The sequence below is a fragment of the Taurulus bubalis genome, assembly GCF_910589615.1.
Source record: "Taurulus bubalis genome assembly, chromosome: 9".
NCBI lineage: Eukaryota > Metazoa > Chordata > Actinopteri > Perciformes > Cottidae > Taurulus > Taurulus bubalis.
This window is the reverse complement of record NC_136597.1, coordinates 3,941,679-3,965,385: the sequence shown is the minus strand read 5'-3', so window position 1 is coordinate 3,965,385 and position 23,707 is coordinate 3,941,679. Positions and strand designations below refer to the sequence as shown.

Below are 23,707 nucleotides of genomic sequence, written 5' to 3'. Positions count from 1 at the left end.
GGTTGTCACGCAATGTCCTACTCTATGACAAGAGGTGGATGGAGCATTAATTACATTATTTGTAATCCAAATATGGTCACTTCTATTCTTTGGTTGCGTAAAAACACAACATCCAAGATGGCTACCGACCTCGAAGCTTTATAACGACGGTCCACAAACCAATGGGTGACATCACGATGACTACGACCACTAATTAACAGTCTATGAACGGGACAAATTAAAATGGCAGCCAGTCTGACCATCCTATTAAGTTGGTTTTTAATGGGAATGTACCTCACACTCCTTTCTTATTTCTATGGATAAGACGGTCTCAGTCTGAGAGGACAGAATAAATTCCATTTAATAGCGGCTCCAAATTAATTCAGAAATCAGAATTTTTAAGTGAAATACGTTTTTTCCCTTTTGGAGAAAGGTAGAATATGCATATGTAACTCGTGCAAAAGGTCAGGTTTAAGCAGGGAATTTTGTGATTACTCGTCCATGGCCTAACAAATCTTTGTCTTCCTGTGCATGCGCTGGCACAGATAGCCATGCTGTTTACCAGAGAATGGCTGATAGTTAGTGTGTGTGTGTATTGGAGATTGGCACTGTGCCTGGAGAGCAGCTTGGGTTTCAGGCCTTTTGGAAAGTGCCATTTCAGCCATGTATGGCATGACAAGTGCAGAGACTATCACTGCAAGCTCATGTTACAAACTCAGCGTTGATGGATGGTTGCACGTCAGAGGAGCCAGTCTCCAGCCAGCAGTGCAGCGCTAGGGTTAAGCAGTTTTTAATTTTGAACCAGTTCTGAAAAACTAACTTAGCAGTTAAAAACAAGCAGCAAGGCAGATTCTCTTCTATACAGGGGACCAGAAACCGAAAGAACCAAATCATATTAAAACACTTTGCAAAAATGCCCCAAAAATGTATCCTATTGTGTGGTTTGATACTTTTACTTTTAGGAATCATGTTTCAGAGAGTAAATCAGAGTGCACTAAATTGCAATAATGCACGACAAAAATATACATGTTCATGACACATACGTGCAAAGGGCAGCTATTGATATAGACATAAAACAGTTCTAGTCTAATCTCATGCACATCACACCTTATGTCCTCTCTTGCAATGCACCTGGGAAATAATCTATTTTTATTGTCTGGTCCATCAGCAATCTTCTGCAGATATGTCCAGACATCCGACATGCATTGTGTCCAAGAGGGACATCTGATCATGTGGCGTTGGGTAAGACACTTTGAGGTTTTGAACATAACTGTAACAATATTTGTGCAAAATGTAGTGCAAATACAACGTGATTAGCACAGTGCAATGTCGGGCCTCCACAGCACTACATCCACTTGTTGCACAGGGGTAGTAGCCACAACCTTCAGGAGAGTCGGAAGTGCCAAACAGCTGCAACTCAGCACACAGCTTTCAGGCCTGAGTCTGTTACATCAACACATTCATGATGTTGTTATGCGAGTAGTTCTGTTTATGTGTCCTTCTGTTACACCTCCAATGACCTGGCCCATCACTGTGCACTTTGTTAGAAGCATACTTAGTTTAGTTTAATTTTGGCAGTTGCTAAAACATCATTTCTGAAACTAAGCCTCTCTTTGTTGAAATTCTACAAACAACTAAAACATATACAACATATCTTGCAAATGCAAACACTTAATTCAGAAATATTTGTATTTCAACCTTACAAACAATTATTCAATAGAAAGCTCTTTCTACATGCCGACTGCACACTGATATACTAAGTATAAAACACTATTATCTAAAGTTTTTGTCATTTTCCTTTGTAGCATAGTGCTATTGTGGACTATAAACACAAATGCAATATGTTCACTCTCTATACTTATAATCTTGTAACAGCATCAGACACAACTGAAGATTGACTTTAACTGAAGATTACATAAACATAGTTTCTGTTTTGTGCTGGATATCACAAATACAGTCCTATAACTCTCACTCCAAATTGGTCTCCATTGTTGTGCTCACAAAAGTGTAAAGCCGAATCCTATTTATAGTTTTCAAGGTCTGATTTCTGGGTGATCTAATTGGTTAGAGGTGTTTTCACAGGTGCATTCTGGGTGCAGGTGATTGATAAATGAGTGTGGTATTTCAATGCCAATGTTCAGCAAACAACAAACCATGGCTTTTAGTTTTGGATGATGTGTCTAGTACCAGTTTTTATCTCGAAACTGCTATACGTACAATGCCCACCTTTCAACAAAGCAACTCTTTGCTTGATTTAACATTTCCACTGTGTTGATGCATTCACATTCCACACTGCAATTGGTTGCACATATGTAATTGAATCAACTCAATATTCAATGATCTCAATGTTTATCAAAATGAAATGTCACGCTAACCTTGCTTTGCTCAAAAATCACTGTCAACAGAGACAAACATCTCTAACAGTGTAAGAACATAACCGCTCCAGCTTTGAGTGTATAACCCTCATTCTACCAACATATTTAACATACAAGGAAAAAGCATGATACAGAAAACAATGATACGATTGCAACAAAATAAATCTGGGTCACCTCCATATCCATCAACAGTCATGATTATGCTGCTACCTACACTCCACTGTGCATTTTCCGGCTACAGATACGCATCCTTGTTTCACCCTGGGTTGCTGTTCCCGACTCAAAGTCGGCACGCAGACCGTTTTATCTGATCCACTTGAAAATGATCCAATTCAAGTGATGAAGCAGCGGTATTTTCTTTGAGGGCTGAGTTACAGCAAAGGCTATTTCAAGCAGTATCAACCGTGTCCTCTTGGCAATGGGCTGTGCAAATAAACGAGGGCAAGGAGAACACTGAAGTTTAATGGGTGAGGAAGAACTATAAATTAGTTTTGGCTTTCCAATCTTTGGCTTTTTCTATGAGTCTTTCCAATGCCACGCGGACTAAACATTTTGTATCTATTTGTCACGAATGCTGAGGACGAAAGCATACAGGAAAAGCTCACTATACATGAATGTCTTATGATTCATTGAGATATTAAGATATTATTCTCACAAGGCATCCTCTGTTTTGAAACTAAATGATAGTGCTAGAAAGGTTCTCCAACCTTGAGTGACCCATTGCACTTTGCTGAGAAATATTGTTGCCCAGCAACTGAGTTAACCTAGACTGGGTTCACTACAGTATTATTTTTGCTGCTGAGTAACTTTAGCCTACCGAGATACATCAAGAAGTATTGGAAACCACCAGGACCAAAATCTTTCAGATGTTTTGTTTTCATTTGGGATGGTACTTCCGGTTAACCCCCACTAATGATATCTAGATCTACCTCCAGATGTATGCGCCATTAATCTCAATTTCGCACCGATATTTAAGACCCAGACCTGTACCTGTTGAGTCCAACTGAACTGCTGGCAACGTTAGACAGGATCGGAGCATCGCTCACATACCAAAATGATGTTCTGTTAAGCCTCGGAGATGGCAAGCATGTCTCAGTATGACTGTGTACTTCCACTCAATTATATGCTCGGACTACTGAAAACCTAAACACCACTGGCTACAATAACGCCAACGGTTGTGTAGAAGTATTTTAACAAACGCCATGGCAGCAAAAGTATATTGTCTATTAAATCAGGATAATACAAAAACTGTAAACGTAAAAAAAAAAAATTGAAAGGTTGGCCAACCTAAAAGTTAATGCACACACAGAGCACATTACATTATGCATACAGTAAAAGCATGAAATTACAGTTACCAACCAGGTAAAAGTATGTTTTAAGTTGCTTGACTGATAAGTCCAAGATAAGAAGGACACATGTAGGGAACGGTTGCCATAAATATGGTGCTGCTAAAGTTGAACATTTACCTTTTTCTCTCAAACCGAAACAGGACAAGACCTTGAGTTTCCATATTTTCAGCAGTAAGGTATGGGGACAGAGTGGCCTTTGCATTCTTATTTAACATGTGTATCCAGACCATGCAGTAATTAATAGACAACTGGCACAATTTGATTAAGGGCTGGACAATGATTCAGTATGATAATTTATCATCTTTCAACAGAATCGTACTGTGATTAAATCATATATCGAGAAGTCATGATGCAAATTTACGTTGGCCTAAATTTACAATAACACGCACATACTAGATTAAATTGATCAGAAAACCAGATGTGAAATATTTGGACTGATTATCCTTTGAGGATTGCTGTTTTTTTTGTTTTTACATCCCACTACACATTACCACTCATGGAAATATTTATTTATCTATTTACATTTATAATTTTACTTAAAACTGTTATGCTCATTTTGCCCTACAATTATTAACAACATGAGAAAACTCTTTTCATTTGCCAAGTATTGTGTTTTTGTACACGGGAGTGTTTGAGGGAAAACCCCTTCGTTTAAAAAGGTGAGAACCAAACCCATACAAAGTGTGCATCCTGCTCCTCATTAAGTCATAAACCCTCTCTCCTGATTGGCTTCTGACAGCCCAGACACATTGGACAGCATTTAAAAAAAGTATTCAGCCAACTTCATTAGCACCACCGTGATCAATTACAAGTAGGACGCTCATTTCTAGTAGAGTATTTTTATAATGGAATTAATACCTTTCCTGAAGTGAAGAATCACAATACTTCTTCCACCTCTGATTCTGTACATATATTATGTAGAATAAAGGTTATGTCAGGGTTCTCTGCATCAGTGTAGCCAGCTGCAGCACACAAGTTTATTTCTTGCCTTCCGCTGACATTTTGACACTGCAGAACTGCGGGGTGAGTCCCCCTGAGATACGTTCTCTCCTCTCCGACACCCGGGAGCCAAGGAAGCATTGCACAAGCACGTATCAATATCAGAATGATAGAGGTGGGCCAGCGGCAGCTTATGCCTTTGAGAACTCGGTACAGTTTGCAATACAGTGGACCAAATTAATCTCATCATGAAGCTGAATCTTTGGCTTTATCATATACAAATTAAGTCATTTTCGTCAGAAATAAAAACATTAACGTTCAGTCATCCTCTCCATAATGCTCCCTCCAGGTCACTGCACTCAAAAACACATGCTTCCTTGCTATACTGATGATACCCAATTACAATCAAATTAGCTTTTGATTTGAAAAAGTAGGGATCAATAAGATCTGGCCCATTTGCCTGTCAGTGCTTTATGTACCTCCTGTCCAGTAAAAGTTAAAAAAGATAAATAGAAGACCATCATTCACAGGAATATCAGGACAGGGTTCTACGGGTGCAGGGCAGGACAAATCAGAAAGCCCAAATATTTAAAATGCTGTTAAAACAATTCTACAAATCAAATTTGTCATGAGTATCTAGAATCATCTAGTATCAACTAGAGTTGATAGGTAATGGGTACGCTGGCGAGTACTAACGCCGCTCTGTCTGGCACCGTTTTTGTTTGTTTTGTTTGTTTGTTTTTTGTACCGTATTATTTATTTATCAGTGTAGTTAAGTTCATTCAACGTACTCTATTTTCTACTGCAAAGTTTCATCCTGGATTTGTTTGCTTACCTGCTTGCACCTGCTCTAGTCTGCTACCGTCTACTTCCTGGACAACTAACTGGCTAACTGACGGTCTCTCACTAGCTGGTGGTTACCGACAAGCCAGCCGGCTCCCTGCTGATACCGTGTCCATGCTACTGCTCTCAGGCGCGTTGCCTGGATGGCCTCTCGACTGTCCTGCTCCGATCACCTGCCTGCTGTGGATTGTCTTGACGTGCCTGTCGCTTCACCTGCACTTCATGGCTACCGTCTACTCCCCGGACAACTAGCTGGCTGGCCGGTGGTCTCTCGCTGGCCGACGGCTGTCGACGAGCCAACCGGCTCCCTCCTGGACACTCCTGTCCGTGCTCCTTGCTGCTGCTCTGGGCTGGCATGGTTCTGCAGTACTCCACCTCGCGACTCCTCCAGCTCAACAGCTTCTTTGCTCTTCTGTTCGTCTCGGCCATCGGGGCACTGGGACTTCTCCGTCGGCCCCGTTGCAGCCACAGAGCACTCTGGAGACCATCAGGACCGGGCGCCGGACCTGGCGTGACAGGGCCTTCAGCTGTTGCACCCCCCCCTCCTCTGGTGCGCCCTCCCCGTTCACATCCGTCGGGCTCCCACCATGTCTTCAATCGGGCGGGCCCTCAAGGCCCACCTCTCCAAACTCGCCTTCACTGCAGTATCACTACTGTATCTGCAGTACAGCTTTGAGTAATATGAGGAAGCCTGAATGGTTGTATTGTTATACGTATGACATTGAATCCAATATGAAAGGCAACATTTTCAGTGATATTCATGTATGTCTAAATGTGCTCTTTCCCCGATTTATAGATACGCCCTATTGTGAATTGGGTTGCTACGGTTGGTCATTTTTTAAATGTGAGACCCCAGAATTTCTTTGGGGAAAAACTCAGTCGTCTAGGAGCTCAATCTTGCCTACCTGTAACGCAAACGTAAAATATAAGTTGCAAAACTGAAGAAGGACGTGTTTGTGGACAGTTTGTTTCAAGGGTGCAACATACGCCTAACCAAAGGCACAAAGGACGTCCCAAAAGTCAGAGGAAAACTAAAGGTTATCCCTCCCTTTAACCAGAACTGATTAAATTGTTTTACGGAATAGTCCAATTCCAACACAGATCTGTTTTGTCACTGTGGTGCAGAGTGAGATGAGCAGCAGCTTTGTGTTCTGACCATCTGGACAGCCTTGCACGGTCCTCTTACCATTGACACCGGTTTTATTCTAGCTACAAATATACATTAAGTGAAAACCCTGCTCTACCTCTCCCAAGTGTCACACTCAGCAAGTCATGCGGCAGTGACAGAAACAGAGATCAAAGCTAGAACACTGTTGTAGTCGCGATAAATCTGGGCTTTAAGCTTCGGCAGTGAGTGTGTGGACAGTGGACATATCTCATACAATGACTCCAATGTCAGGCTATGAATATAATGAGACTATGAATATTATCCTCAACTGCTCTAATGGAACTGCCCAGTCAAAGGGTTGAATCTCTCCACATTTACATGTGAATTGGTGAGAGGTTTGAACTCAAAGAATCGTGAACAAATATGACACATTTTCGTTTTCATCCCCGGTGTGCAAGCAAAAAAACTGTTTTTTTATCTATACTCTTCAACTGACATTTTGAAATGCATCACCGAAGCTCCAAAGTGAGACTTTAAGAACGCAGAACACAGAATTCTGAGGCCGTGCGTTTTTTCCTGGAGATGAGGGTTTGTGGGATGGGATCAAGTGTGGGGTCAACTATGCAGTGTTGAAAAGAAGTATGTAACGAAGTACCAGTATGTTGTTTGGGAACAAAAGATAAAATTGAAGTGAAAAATGAAATATGCATTATTGGTAATTAAGATTATTATTAGTCAACCTGAATTATTATTATTTTATTATTTCTGATTTTACAATCAATCAGACATGAAAATCCCTCACTTTTCGGCGAAATTCGCCGTTTTGAAACCAAAATATGTCATCCACGTGAATCCCATAGATCCGAAGAGTTTTTGTTTTTTTGGGGGGGGGTGGGGGTGCAACTGTCCGCCGTTTCTGAGATTGGAGTGGGACACAGAAAAAAAACTGAGGTCGTGATATTCTTAGCAAGAGAAGATCTTTGACGTCGCGAGTCTTGGCCAATCAGCGTTGTCTACAGCGGCTTCATTTCCCTCCCACCAGTTTAATAATAGCAAGCTAGTCAGCTTGCTATAACACGTTAGCAAACGTTGTTGGGAGAGACAGCGAGTGAGATTACTGGCAGCGGAGAGTCCGTGGCAGCGTGTGACGTCAGACAGGAGAGCGGCGAGTTAGCGGCGCTGCAGTTCTACCTACCGACACCTGAATACATATAAGGGGAGGACAACGGAGATTTTATCCAAATTTTATTTTAATAAAAAAAACGAAATGAGTTTCCTCCGTAGGGTGGCCGGGCTCCTGTTTATATTTAAGGGTTTAAGATCTACGTGAAGGAAAAAGTGTATCCTCCAGTTAATTATAATCTATATAGTTATGCGGTTATAATCACTGTCACACAGAGAGAGGTGTACATGTTCAGGTTTATTGGTGGAAACCAATGATGTTCTAGTGACGTCTCCTCAAAGTAAAGTGGTATAACAGTATGACATAATATGGTCAAATAAAAAGGCTGGTACATTATACATATTATGGCATATAAGTGTAATATTATGAAGTGAAATGTAGTAGTAGCAAAACAATATTCAGTATAGTATAGCAGTATTGCATATTGTAAGTATTAAGTCTACAAAATATATATACACACACACACACACACACTACCGTTCAAAAGTTTGGGGTCACTTAGAAATTTCCTTATTTTTCAGAGAAATGCACTGTTTTTTTTTTAATGAAGATAACATTAAATTAATCAGAAATACACTATACATTGTTAATGTGGTAAATGACTATTCTAGGTGGAAACGTCTGGTTTTTAATGAAATACCTACATAGGTGTATTGAGGCCATTTCCAGCAACTATCACTCAGTGTTCTAATGGTACATTGTGTTTGCTCATCGCATAGAAGACTAATGGATGATTCGAAAACCCTTCTGCAATTATGTTAGCACAACTTAAAACAGTTATGCTGGAGAGAGAAGCTATACAACTGGCCTTCCCAATGCATAGCATCACATGTGTGGGTTCCATTATACTCTCAAAATGGCCAGAAAAAGAGAAGTAGTGAGGTAGTGTATATATATATATATATATATATATATATATATATATATATATATATATATATATATATATATATATATATATACACACATACACTTGGGTGACTCGCCCCCCCCCCCCCCTCGCCCCTGTTAGACCCAGTGACAGGCTGGCATGAAATGGCTTGCATAATACTTAGTAAGAATGCCATAATCATTTTTGACTCATGGCTGAAGTTAAGTTTCTCCAGCTCAGGATATTACCCCTCTAGGGGTAATATCCTTCTCACCTTTTTCACCCCTGACCCGTTTTCATGCCTGATCAATAAGAGCAAATCGGGAAGATGGAAAACTTATATTTCACAAGTTCTACTTATTTTGTCCGTCGTGTTACTTTTCATTGATGATCCTGTGGCAGTGTAGTCAGGTGGACGTACACACTTGTCTGTAAATAGACTCAGCAGAGCCCCAAGTTGTGCGAGAGAACATTTATCAACGCCTATAGATGCGCTGTCAGAACAGATCTATCGGAGACACCGACAGAATGACAAAGATGGAGGAGGTTCTGGTTACATTTGGAATATGTACAGACACACACATTTGGAACATGCGCTGATTGCACACTGTCGTGACGCTTGAAAAGCTCAAAACGTTTGCAGAGGTTGTTATCATTGTGGTGTTATGTGGGAACACATATCCATACACACATCAGTGGCGGGCCGTCAGGGCCTTCTAAGCCTTCTCTGGTGGCCTTAACAGAATCACAAAGTTATAGCTATCTTATAATTTAATTACATGTTTTTGTAATAATTAAAAGTTATATCTATTTTATAATGTAATTGTTTTTCACAAATACACTACATGTATTATAATTATTTTTCCCTATTAGCTAATTTTCTCATTGCACAGCTACTGTCTTAGTCTGTTCCTCTGCTTCAGACCTCTGGTATGCCTCTGTTTGGGAGCTGCTTAACAGCATCTTATCCAATCACATTTCACCTTTCTTTCTCTGTTGAAGAGTAGCCTGATTACAATACATTAAAAAGCTTCTAGAGGGTCTGGACGTGTGATTGGTCACAGGGCCCGGCGTGACCATTAACACTGACTGTGATTGGTCAGTGTGTCAACAGGGCACAGCTTAGTGGGAGCTGGAGGGCTGAAGGACATGTTTAGTGTTTTGGCGCTTGGTGGTGGATTTAATGAGAACGCATGTTTGCGGTGATGAACCCAATGTCGACTGCTGCTGTCGAGCTGATATTTTCTGCCCTAGAACATGTGGAGGTGTTCCGGTGGCGCGGCGGGGAGGCTCGGCTCTCCTCACTGGCGTACATGGCCACCTGTTGCTGGAACTGCAGCGCACCGTAAAACTGTACAACCGCGTCACTGAACTTTTTGTTAACAATGAGAGGTGGATAGACTTTGTCTTTAATGAACATCATCTGGTAAGCTGCTTTTGTGTTTTTTCATCTGCGGTGGTGTTGTGTTGATGTGGCTATGTTGCCGTTTTTTTATCATGGATTGTTTTGTGGTTTTTGTTGATGCGGGGAAATCCCCGGTGGGCTGACGGGGTTGGGCTGGTCAGGTGGGCTGGTCAGGACTTGGCGAGGCGCTGCGTGAGCTTTTCTCCGAGAGTTACAGCCGCAAGTTACTCCGTCTGTGTCATTGTGAGGAAATGGATCAGTGCTCAGCCACGGACCAACATGTGTCACTGGCCCGTGTGTGTGTGTTAGAGAGAGCAAAAGTGTGTATACTATAGGGCTGCAACAACGAATCGATAAAAATCGATTAGCAAAAGTGTTGGCAACGAATTTCATTATCGATTCATTGTGTCGCGCGATTATTACGGCAGTCATAAAGTCGCGGAGAAAAAAAAAGAGCGGCGCAGAGCAACTGGCCGCCAGCATGTCTGAGATTGGAGTGAGAGACTGAGAAACGCTGAGGTTGTGATCTTAGCAAAAACAGAACATCTTGGATGTGACGTGTCGAGTCTTGGCCAATCAGCGTTAAGATGTCTACAGCGGCTTCATTTCCCTCAAACTTGTTTTTAATGGAAGCTAGTCAGCTTGCTATCACGTTAGCTAACGTGTTTGGGTTGTGTATTGTCGTTAAAGTTACGTTATGTTCCGTTACAGTTCAGTCTTGCTTGTAAAAAAACGTAACGTGGTGAAACATGCCGTAACCCCCGGTCTGGTTCAGGTCACGCTGTCACTCGTTAACGTTTAATCGGCACACCGGAGGATCTGGCTGCAGGTTGTTTTTTTACTCAAAGTAGACTGAATCAAATCATGTAGTTGGTCTTAGCCAACAACGAATGATTTCGTGGTCGTAAGAGGCCCAGAATGAAATAGTTTAAGGAAGAGGACTCCGTATATGCAGCGCTGAGATGGAGCTGGGTCTGGAGGTTTCGGTCAAAACAGACGTGAGAGGAGCAGTGCAGCTTCCCACTGTCCGAGTGTTTCATACATATTGATAAAGCAGGGCATGCTAAAGCAGCCTCTGCTCCAAAGAGATCAATTACAGTAAAAAAAAAAAAAAAAAGGGCTCACATTTGGCAGATGTAAAGCATACATGTGTATGTTTTTAGTGTTGGTCCATTTTTATTTTATTTTTTTAATTAACAGCTCAGGGATGTTCAAGGAGCAACCTGTTTGTGCTTTCTGAACATGTGTTGCACTGTGAATTTGCACAGTCACTTCTGTTTTTGAATAAAGGTTTGGAAATAAATGTTTTTTAGATTTTTTGCTTTTTTATCCGATTAATCGAAAAAATAATCAACCGATTATTAAAATAATCGTTAGTTGCAGCCCTAGTATATTAACGTCTAATTAGTAAGAAAGGCAGCAGACACAAACAGTTCCCACAGGAAGGTTTTAGTTCATGCTGTTCAGAGATAATGAAATATATTCTACAGTGAACAAGGACCCGTCTTCCTGGGACTGTCTTTCAGCATTTTATTGCAAGGTACTAGTCGTGGCAACTTTTTTACACCTGCAGAGAAACAGCTCAGAGAATTGTATCTTTTTGGAATACTAGCGTGCTCTCTTTGTTCTACACAAAGAGCAATTATGAGGAGAAGTTGCCCACCAACACATGCTGGATCTGTCCACGTGCTGCAAAACCGCTACACCCACCATGACAGTTTCCTCCTCTTTTGTTATTGCTGTAAAGCTAAAAATAATAAGCTAGTGCCGGCAAGCCAGTGTACGGACCAATCAACGTCCTAGCTATTGGCAGCTATGGCCGTGGCTTAGGGGTGTGTGAGACGCGACGCATAGAGGCGACTGTTCGTTCTGAACAACAATGGCGTCTCCTGAGGAGGTTAGCGTTGATGCTGCCATCACATCGGTTATATCAGAACTGGAGAATATTTCTTGGCTTTGGTAAGAGTTTGATAGACAGTTTGTTCATCCAATCACCTGCCGTGTATTTTATATATATATATTTTTAAATCATCCTTCTTAAAAGGGCCTGCCCTTTTCCAAAAAGGGTTCCAATGCCGGCTTCTCAAACGGGTCTGTGTCACAAGCCATCTGACGGGTCACGTGATGAATTCTTGCAACTTCTTGTAAATATCACACACACACACGCACACTGGCTTGAGCTTGTCTTTCACAGCAGGTTGGCAGTAGGAAACAGCAGAGTCTCTGCCCACACTGTTGACAGGGTGATTTACATGCACACACAGCGCTCCGTTCACTTTATACCCACACATTGACAGGTGCTATAAGTTCACCCCACCTACACTCTGGCACACACACACACAAACTCACTCTGCAGAGCAGTTTGACATTTTGGCTCCTAACCAATGGGCAGGCAAAAGGCACAAGGGCATTTTTTAAAGGCCATATGCTTATAAGTGCCACTTGCACACTCACTCTCTCTCTCCAGCCGGCCCTGGAGTTCCTTCACATAGACAAACAGATACCTGCAGAGAAACAAGCTGAAGCGGTCACAATGTTTGGTTACGGCCAAAGTCATTTCACCTGGAATGGAACTCTGAGAGAGCTGGAGGGCAGCTGCCCATCCTGCATCACAGGTAGGCACAGACTGACAGTGTGCATTCTTGTTGGGTAAAAGAAAGAGAGGGCAGTGGATTTGGCCGCCTCTGTGAGGTCAGCGACGAGTCACTGATTGCTTCAACACATCAGGGTCAAGCCAACACGGGCAGGGACGCTCCAGCATGCCCACCCGTTTGCATTTGAAGGATAGTAAATTAGAAAATGTTTACGTTTATTGTGTTTTATATGAAATAAGAACAATAAAGAAAATACTAATCTAAGGTTCTGTTTGGAGTTACAAAACCTTTTAACATGGCATGTAAGTAATCATCATCATTGATGCATCGAAACGATGACACGTCGTTGCTAGAGCGAATGTCTACTACACTGCCTTCTCTCTGCTATGTACCTCTGCTCTGTCCTGTGCGCATGTGTAATGGGATGTTGTGTTAGATGCGCAGCAGAGAGGAGCGTCTAAAAGTCCAGTGAAGGAAAATCAGGGCAGCTGTGACTTTAATTAAAAACAGCAAACAAAAAGATAACTGGCTAAATATGAAAAAGTGAGTGAATGAAAAAAACGTTCTTGGCTTTGTGTATAGTTATTGTTGCAAAGCTAGTTTCAAGTATTCTTCAATACAGCATGAGGTTCTTTTAGTAAACTATGGTCCAATTAAAGTGAAATAGACCTTAAGCAGTGTGAGATAGACTAGCGACTTGTCCAGGGTGCAGTGGCGGACCGTGAATTTTGGACCAGGGCCTTCTGTGCCGTCTGATATTGTTTACTTAAATATGTGCATGACGGGATGCTGCGTCATGAACGGACAATTCACTTTATTAATAAAACAACAACACGATGCAGCGTAGTTTGCACAAGACGGAAACCACTTTTATTCTCGTTCCACACTTCACGTTTCCTCTCCTTCTCTCTTCCGTTTTTCCCTTCACAATAAAAGCCCCAGAAACGTACATCCGAATACTGCTTAAAGCTGTTCAAACAAACAATATAATAGCTTACAGTTATAACAAAACATATCAAAACAATCCAACAAAACTGCGGCACTAAACACTGTACACACAATAGCACGAGCCGATCAGAACGAATGATATTAACTACCGTAAAATTCGGCTACTTATTTTTTTCTTCTCAATATAATGTGGATTTTTTCCAATTCTAAATTTAGCAGCAGTTGCAGAGACATAGGTACAAAATTCACGTGAAATATTCCTAAATCCCCTTCACGAGTGAGCAGCAGCAGCGCAGCAATACTCCCTGCGCTGCAGCGCCTCTCACCCAGCCACACAGCTCGGTGGAGTCGAACAGACAGCCTCTCCCACTACCTCCACGGCGCAGCGCCTCTCACCCAGCCACACAGCTCGGTGGAGTCGAGCAGCCAGCCTCTCTCACTACCCCCACGGCGCAGCTAGCCTAGCCGAGCCGCTAGTCGTACGGTGGAGAGCCAAGCGGGGTAAAAAACAACAACACAAAAAGCAGAAAAAACAGTTGACTCACCCGATGCTGTTCACTTAATAAAGGCAACGTCTATCCTCTTTGTTAACAGTTAAGAAGTACGCTTCCTAGACGCCAGTGAGGATCCCCTCCATAAGAAAAAGCATGAAGTAAATCCGCCACCAAAGTTCGTTATACTCCTCCTTCAGCCATTGAGTGTTAAAACACGTAAAACACTAAACATAACTTATCTTATGTTTTAGCATGAACTCTTCTTAATCCTGGCAGCTAGGTAGCTTTCTGTTGTGTTGACAGACGTCATTCTAGCTTCACTGACCAATTACAGTGCATGTTAATGGTCACGCTGGGCCCTGTGACGAATCAGACGTCCAGACATTATAGAAGACTGTTTCATCTAGTTTAACCAGGCTCTTCCACAGAGAAAGAGAGGTGAAATGCATGGATGTTAGACCGCTTCAAGCAAGTCATACAAGAGGACTGAAGCAGAGAAACAGATGAAGACATGAGAAACTCAATGAGAAAACTGTGGAATGAGAAAATAAGCTAATAGCGAAAAATAATTATAATACATGTAGTGTATTTGTGAAAAACAATTACATTATAAAATAGATATAACTTTTAATTATAAAAAATGTAAATTAAATTAAAGCTGCGAGCAGCTGTGAGCGGGTCCTCGCTTATCCCGGCACATTTGGAGTAGCCTGCATGTCGCCGACTTGCCCAGTTCAAACAGTACACACCGGTTTCAAGTATGAACATTTCACATATAAGTCTCTGCTTTTGGCAGGTGACAATATTGAACATTCACATTGATGTTGACAATTGATGTTGAAGGTTGATTGTTCACATTGATGTTGAAGGTGCAGCGGACGGCGCTACTTACATCTCATGGTGACTAACTTGACTAATGGTGTTAAGAAAATGACATTGGCAAAATGCCTGCTGAGTAAATTATTTGCCCAAAATGGCTGCCCATACAGGAAGAGTGTTATTGTGCATGAAGAGAATGCAACATACACTTTGCATCATGTTTCTCTACGTGAAGAGTAGAGCAGGTCATGTAAATTAGATGTAAATCTGATGCCGTTTGGCTGATTTACTTTTGCCAGTAGGTGGCGCTATGACAATCTGAACATTTGTCATGTACATGTCCTCAGGCATGGACCAGTATCATGCATGAGGAGTATTGGGGTAATAGCATCATGTATGGAGGAGTTACAACAGCTTTCTCTCATATAGCGGTTAGCTCAAAGTAGGCGCGTCTTTGCGTCCCCGTAAACGTCAATTCCCAAAAGTGAAAACGCGCACGGAGCACAAGCCATACTCCTGAGGGTCTTGATATCACTTTAGAACAGCATTTAAGTCGATTGTCTGAAATTTGTAGGAGGAGTAGTATTTGGCGTAAATGCAAATATATGCTAAAATTAGCATAAATGGGCCGAAAATGGCAAATTGGCCGAAGTACTGTAGCGCCCCCTATTGTTCAAATCGGACGACTGATTTATTGCAAGTTAGGGGATGCGATGTGCACATATACCCCAAGTTTGGAGTCGTTTGTGCAAATAGTTTTAATGTTATGAGTGTTTAAAAACAAGACACGCCCCTAAGAGGTTGATTGGTCGATATCTCCTCAACGCAATGAGATAAAGAAATTTCAATGCAGTATTGATGATCCAGTGACATTGATGATGAATACCAAGTTTGGTATGAAACGGACTAAGCGTTTAGGAATAAACTACAATAATGTGTTTTTCACAAAATCCAAGATGGCGGAAAATATTCATAGGCGGACTTTATGGGTCTGAGAGGCTTTTTTGTAGAGCAGGTGGAGACGGACATGTGTGAATTTTTTCAAGTCAAAACAAAATTCTGGGCGAGGGGCGTCGCCGGTCCAACTTGTAGGGGGCGCTAAAGAGTGAGTTTTTGAATGTGACAAGTCCCCCAAAAAGCAGTCCAATGTTCAAAAATAAGGATCAGAATTAAAGCTGCGAGCAGCTGTGAACGGGTCCTCGCTGGATCCCGGCACGGTTAGGGTAGCCGGCTGGCCTCGGATGGAAACCGGACAAACCCATGCATACTCTCAACAAGCGCAGGGACCAGCAATTCATTTTTACAGTTCAATCCTGGCAGTGCAGTAGAGCTACTTAGGTTTCAGCGTCACTGGCATCCGTCTTGGTTCCAAATTACACGGGCGAAAGGCATGCTGGGAAAGACTGTCTCAGCGTTGGTCGGCTAACTGCTGTTTGTGTGGCGTTTCTTCCGGTCTGTCTCTTCATGTTTTGTTTTGTGCGCGAGCGTTACCCAGCATGCAATTGGGCGCTGTCATTTTTATTTAAATCTGATGCTGTTTGGCTGATTTCCTTTGGCCAGTAGGTGGCGCTACGACAATGTGAACATATACTGTGCATCATGTTTCTGTACGTGAAGAGTAGACCAGGTGATTTAAATTGTATGTAAATGGAATGCAGTTTGGTAGATTTAGTTTGGCCAGTAGGTGGCGCTAGTAGGTTACTATGAATATATAAGTATCTTATATTTAAGCAATAAGGTACCATGTGATTTACTGTTCAGGCTGGTTGAAAGCAGGGTGGAGGATGACACACACACACACACACACACACACACACACACACACACACACACACACACACACCATGTTTCTCTATGTGAAGAGTAGAGCAGGTCATGTAAATTCGATGTAAATCCGATGCCGTTTGGCTGATTTACTTTTGCCAGTAGGTGGCGCTATGACAATCTGAACATTTGTCATGTACATGTCCTCAGTATCATGCATGAGGAGTATTGGGGTAATAGCATCATGTATGGAGGAGTTACAACAGCTTTCTCTCATATAGCGGTTAGCTCAAAGTAGCTCATAGTAGTCTTTGCGTCCCCGTAAACGTCAATTCCCAAAAGTGAAAACGCGCACGGAGCACAAGCCATACTCCTGAGGGTGTTGTTATCACTTTAGAACAGCATTTAAGTCGATTGTATGAAATTTGTAGGAGGAGTAGTATTTGGCGTAAATGCAAATATATGCTAAAATTAGCATAAATGGGCCGAAAATGGCAAATTGGCAAGTTAGGGGATGCGATGTGCACATATACCCCAAGTTTGGAGTCGTTTATCCAAATACTTTTAATCTTATGAGTGTTTAAAAACAAGACACGCCCCTAAGAGGTTGATTGGTCGATATCTCAACGTCGCCGGTCCAACTTCTAGGGGCCGCTAGAGAGTCATTTTTTGGAACTTTTTTTTCAGGCTTTAATACATCGCTATTTTCACCAGACCTGACAAGCGTTCCACATTTGGTGAGTTTTTGAATATGACAAGTCCCCCAAAAAGCAGTCCAATGTACAAAAATAAAAATCAGAAGAATAAGAAACACAGCAATTTCAATAGGGTCCTCTCGGGACTGACTGTCAGTCGCTCGGACCCTAATAAAATAAAAACGTCTTTTTTTTTTGTCAAAGCCTCAGGGAGCCGCAACAGACGGGCTAAAGAGCCGTATGCGGCTCCGGAGCCGCGGGTTGCCGACCCTAAGAGACTTCTTCTTCTAGGACGTGAAGGCGGCAGCTAACTGCGAGTGGTCTGTGAATTTGCTGAGAATTAGAAGTTCTCGATTGAGTATTGTATTTGCTGATTGTCATCGTCTTTTATTAAATCTTTTTTAAATTTTATTAGAACGCATTGAATTCTGGATTTCTCTTCGCACAACATATTTAACACGACCATCCATCAGTATAACTTCTCCCCCAGCGGAAACATCGAACACTGATAACAATATCCACATCATATGCAATATATATATATATTTTTTTTTTTACATAAATAAATGTGCAATATTACTTTCAATATATCATGTGAAATGTAATGTTCATTGTCAATATTGAACTACTTTTCCTTCCAGGAAAAGGCTCCCCCAACCACAACCTGACTATTACCTTCAACAACTAAGTGTTAGCCCCAACCCCGACTGCCAGGAACCTCGGTGTGACACTCGACAGTCAACATTACTGCAACAACACGGTCCTGTAGGTTCATGCTGTACAACAATACGTGCACTTCTCACTCAGAAGGCGATACAGGTTCTCGTCCCGGCTCTGATCATCTCGCGCCTTGACTACTGTAACTCCCTCCTGGCAGGTCTACCTGCTAGTGCCATCCGACCTCTGCAGCCCATCCAGAATGCAGCAGCTCAACTGGTCTTTAACCTCCCGAAATTCACCCACACTACTCTGCTCCTCCGCGCCCTTCACTTGTTACCGGTGGCCTCCCGCATCCGCTTCAAAACATTGGTACTTGCATACCGTGCAGCCTCCACTTAAAAGTCATAGTTGTTAACAAATACAATAATAGGTGGTAATATCTGTAATCAGGTAGAAACCATCTATTGTCATTGTCACCCTTTGATATGTATGTGCTGTTAAAGTGCTGGATCTATGAAATGTGTGGTGTATGTCAAAGTGAGTGTTCTTTCTGACAATATAAACATAATGCAAATGGCTCCCTGAGGGAAGGAACTTTGTTTGGGTCTAAAATAGCAGCAGAAGCACAGAGTCACATTGAGATGCAGGTCGCTGGCACAGCCTGTTGTCCGAACACATCGGGGAAATAGCTTCACGAAACAGCTGAAGCAACAAGCAGGGTCTTCCCTCATTATTGAGGAAATTGAAACGCACGTGTGCATGAGGTGTGCGTGCGTGTTGAGCCGGGGAATCCTGTGTGGGACAGAAGTGTGTGTATGACTTCACCCGCGGATTAGCGTTCTATCCCCAGAAGGGAACGACAAGGTTCTATTTGAGTAGTTCCATATGTTTGAGAGCGTGTTTGATGCCACAGGAGTGTGTGTGTGTGTGTGTGTGTGTGTGTCCTTATGAGGAGAGAGCACACCGTAAAGTTCATGTGGGCTGGAAAGCTGGCTATGAGCTCACTGACCTGAAAGTTAGGATTAAGGATGGATATAATCAGTGTGTCCTTCAGCTTGACCCAGTGTGTCTCCATCACACACACACACACACACACACACACACACACACACACACACACACACACACACCCTCTCATATGGCAAAGGAAGAAATGAAAACATGAGCTGGAGGTGCTGATGAGAGGAATCGTAGAGATAGTTTCCTGGGTTGAAGTTTCTCTGAACACCACAGGTCCACACTAGTTGAACATACATTAATATGGTTTTATAATTTATTAGAAATGTGAGAAAACGTGTGTATGAATAAATAATTGAACTGACTACAGCGTTAAGTGACATAATGTCGCCCTCTGGTGGTGGAATTTGGTTAAATTCACATCCAACACAAGAGAACAGAGACAGTGGTTATTAGGGCAGTAGTCCCTAAGCCTATATGGAGTAATATGTAGGGCTACTTGTTTGATATAATCTTTCCCAATAGTATAAATATATCTATTTAAACCTTGAAGTTTATAGATTTTTCTTGTAATCTCAGTTCAACCTTTGAACGTCAGTCGATATCGTATTTGTCACATTTTCGTACAAAGCTAAATATGTGCATTTGTCTTGTTTAGTGTTGATGTATTGTATGTGCCTCCAGTGTTTTATATGTGCTTATACTGTAGGTACACTTTTATGTTGCTTTGATGTGAATTAGTTTTGTCGATACGATACTGTCTGTATGTCTATCGACAAATCTTAGTTGCATTATGTTATTGGAAATTTTGTAATTTCAGGCTGCCATAAAACAATCTGGCCAGGGACAGCAGACGAAAATTAGCCTCTCAGGCTAACTCTGGTTTACTTACAGTTTTAATACATTTAAAGTGACAGTGCCGAGCGAAGCCACGTACCCAAAGTTGCCACCTGTTACGTTGCTGCCGTATAACTATGCAACGCAAAAAAATATAAATGCTGTCCTCACGAAAAATACGACCCAAATATGACCCAACTCAGCCAGTGACTAATGCTATTTTTATAACGCGCTTGTGTTGGCTCCCTCTGGGTTCATCGTTAGACATCTTGTAAACCAAGCACTTGCCATTGCTACTGCGAAAAACGTTCTAGTTAACACACACACACACACTCATGTTTTCTGCTGAAACTGATACCGTTCATAACCAGGGCTGTGTAATTACAGCATCAAGAGGAAGAGCGATACAAGCAGTTTTTTGCTCTCTGTCAGAGAGGTGAAAAGGGACAAGAGGAAGAGCTCACATGAACTTGATACCACCAACTGCGAATGGAACATAAGGGCCTGGGGAGTCCCCCCCCCCCCAACACACACACTCCCCATTCCCCAGGCCCTGTCAATCATTAACTAATGAGACCTCCCTTGTCATCACCTTTAATGAGAAGGACTGGCCAGAACTACAGACGGCGGCTTGGACACATTAGATACCCAACACAACAAATGAATGTTTGTAGTTAGAATTGTCAAAAGAATCCTCATACTGGCTGTCGGTAGGAATCAACATGTCCCCTGTAAAAGTCCAGCGTCTCGTTGACCAATCCATTCAACCCAACTTTGATGTCAAGAGCCAGAGTCCTTCCCACTACTGCCTCTGCGTTATTGCCCTCATACATAAAACAATAAATATACTGGAAAGCACTAAGTTGATTTGTGAAGGCTGAAGAAGCAGGCAGTCAATGACAGTATAAAACCGGAAAAAAGGTTTGTTAAGCAAATGTGACTCACCATAACCATGAGAGCATATAGCCATAACTGGCGACCCAGTGCGCTTAACTGTGGACAAAGACAGAGGTGCACACTCACTCACTAAAAAAAGCACAAACGTGAGTGATCGCATGATCCACCTGGCGAAGATAATAATAATGTGGAAACACATAGATAGCAACAAGACAAAGCTATTTAGTAGTGGCATCGCCATATTTTGGAAACATCATGGCAACCTCCTGACAATGCAATGTAAATGCAATATTTGCAATTACATTGCATTGTATCCATTTCTCTCTCTCTCTCTCTCTCTCTCTCTCTCCACAATATTATTGGCTACTGTAGTGTTTTTAAAGCTTAGTTTGTCACATTTGGACTTGCACATCTATGTAAAATGAGTTGTTTGTGTGTACATTACAATGCATGAAATATGATAATTAATAAGGGATATTATTATGAGGGATTTGTAATTGTATGCATATGAAGGTCACTTTTATTACTGTAGAATGATTGATGTGTGAATGAATGTTAGACAAATACTGCATGCTGCATGACATATTGACTACCGCTTTAAGGAGTTGTAGTTCTCTTGTTCGCCTGAGGGGGCGGAGCCGAATATTGACTTTTGAGACAATGGACACTACCCTTTTTGGAGAAGAAAAAGAAGAAGACGGAAGACGGAAGAAGAAATCTATTTCCGCCCCTGAAACGGCAGGGCCAATAATATGTTTAGAAAAGTAATAAAACATTAAACCAATAGGAAGGACTCTAAGTCCCACGAATGAGTTGAAAACTAACAGGTGCGCGAACGCTCGGTCTCTTTTTCTTCCGCCCAGCGAACTGTTCGGACCTATGTTCTGAAAGTGCGCCGTGGATTTAAAGGGCCCGTGCGGGAGCATAAGCTGTCTATCATTTTTTACTAAATATACTTTTACTATAACTTTTTGGATTCCGGACCTCATTTCCCACCACCTCCCAGGATCTGAACATATATCTCACACTACTGTCATCATAATACCTTCAAAATGGCAGGAACATTCTTGAAAGTCAAAATTGGTAATTACCATAAGTTCCCCTTTTTGTGTAAAGGTACTGTACAAATCATGTTTCAGTTGTCATCTCACAGTGTTAAAGTTTTGGTGATTGCCATAAAAATCAGCTAATTTCAAAATGAATATTTTTTACCCTAATTGGCCGAAATCTTCCGCTGTATATACTTCGTGTCCCGCAGCTGCCCAGCCGGCCTTGTCAAGGCCTTTTTATAGTGGCGGCCTTCTCAACACCGCAGCACAAATGTTTTCTGGAGCGCTTTATCCTGGAGGGATAGGGTTACACACGCACACGCACGAACGCACACACACACACACACACACGGCTACCAACACATTTATTTATGTCCATGCATTCATCAGTGTTCTGCAACACGAACAAAGCCCCACACCAAACTGAACAAAGATTACTTTGCTTGTATTTTACAACAGGAAGCAAACAATATGTTGTGCAATATTTAATGTGTGGCAAGATGATACACAAACACATACTGTACACAGACTTAATATACTTGCGTGCAACAGTCACTCACACACACACACACACACACACACACACACACACACACAGGCCCTGGGAGGTATTCCCAGCCAAGTTTAAGCCAGGGGGGAGTCTCCATGTCGTTCTCTCTCCTTAGACACAGCAATGATGCATGTGCCGCGTCTGTCTCTGTGTGAGAGAGAAAAAAGAGAGACAGATGCTTTAAGTTTCTTGTGTGTGTGAGACGCTCTATACACAGTGGTGAAAACGCACTTTGGATTTTCCCCGTCTGCCTCCACCCAATTGATGATCTTGACCTGTCTGAGTGCGGCTGTCCCATCTTTTCTTTTCTATTCGTCTATTGGTTCGTCCATCTGGCTGTTCATTTGCTTGTTCATATGTTTAACAGTTTGTTATTCTTTCTGTGGGCCTGTTTATTAATCTTTTTGTTTCACAGTTTGTTCATTTTTCTGTCGGGCTGTTTATTGATCTGTTAGCTTAAGAGTTTATTTTTTGTCTGTCTGTCTGCTTATTTATCTTTCTATCTGCTTGTATATTTATTTGTCTGTTTCACAGTTTGTTTATGCTTTTGTTTGCCTGTTTATTTCTCTCTCTGTTTCAATGTTTGTTTACATTTCTGTCCATTTATCTGACTGTTTAATAGTTAATTTTTATTTCTGTCTGTCTATGTCTGTTCGGTTAACAGTTTGTTTATCGTCCTGTTTGCCTGTTTATTTATCCAACTTTATAAAAAATGTTGCTTATATTTCTGTCTGACTGTTTATTTATCTGTCTGTTTCACAGTTTGCTTAACTTTCCGTCTGCCTGTGTTTTGTTTGTCTGTCCGTCTGTTAGCTACAGAAAGAGGCCGACCAAGAATGACAGCCTCCTCGAGCTCCTCCAGCGGCTTAGAGGTCCTCCTCTCCACCCTGCAGGTAGGATGCAGGTCCACAGTGCTGTTTCACAATGTTGCAGAACTCATAACATGGCTGAGCTAACGTTTTGGTTCACGGTTATCTTCTGTTTGCACATGTCGAAACACTACAGGAGTTCTGAATGCCTGTGTTTTTTTTCAGAAAGGTCATAAAACCATAGGGGTATTTGATTCAGCGCAATGCACAATATGTGAGACTGTCAAATGAGCCTGCACAGTAATGTAAGAGATGAGACCATAAAGACCAGAATTAGCCATGTATCCCCAGTAGATTTGGGGATTTGTTGCTGCGTGCTGATATTTCAGAGTACAGTGTGTTCACTGTTAATTGACCTCTGGCATAAATCAAAAGCCTGAGTGGGTAGAGTGTTGAAATACTCGGGTAGAACAAGAAGTTCAAGTACTAAAGTAGTACTCCGTTGTCTCTTTCACATCATTACATGGAAGTACTGTTATTCAATGTGGCGTCCATCTTTTTTTCTTTATAAAAATCAAAGGA

The 23,707-nt window shown here is 41.8% G+C and overlaps 1 protein-coding gene across 1 annotated transcript in view; it reads left to right on the top strand.

Annotated features, from left to right (window-relative positions):
• Nucleotides 1–12,585: 12,585 nt before the first annotated feature.
• agbl1 (AGBL carboxypeptidase 1) overlaps nt 12,586–23,707 on the top strand; it is a gene marked incomplete at both ends in the record, with an annotated part of 147,068 nt that continues 135,946 nt past the window's right edge. Inside the window, 2 exons of the mRNA XM_079224073.1 lie at nt 12,586–12,667; nt 23,136–23,209. Coding sequence (XP_079080199.1) covers nt 12,586–12,667; nt 23,136–23,209 — 156 coding nt within the window. The remainder of the gene's footprint in view (nt 12,668–23,135; nt 23,210–23,707) is intronic.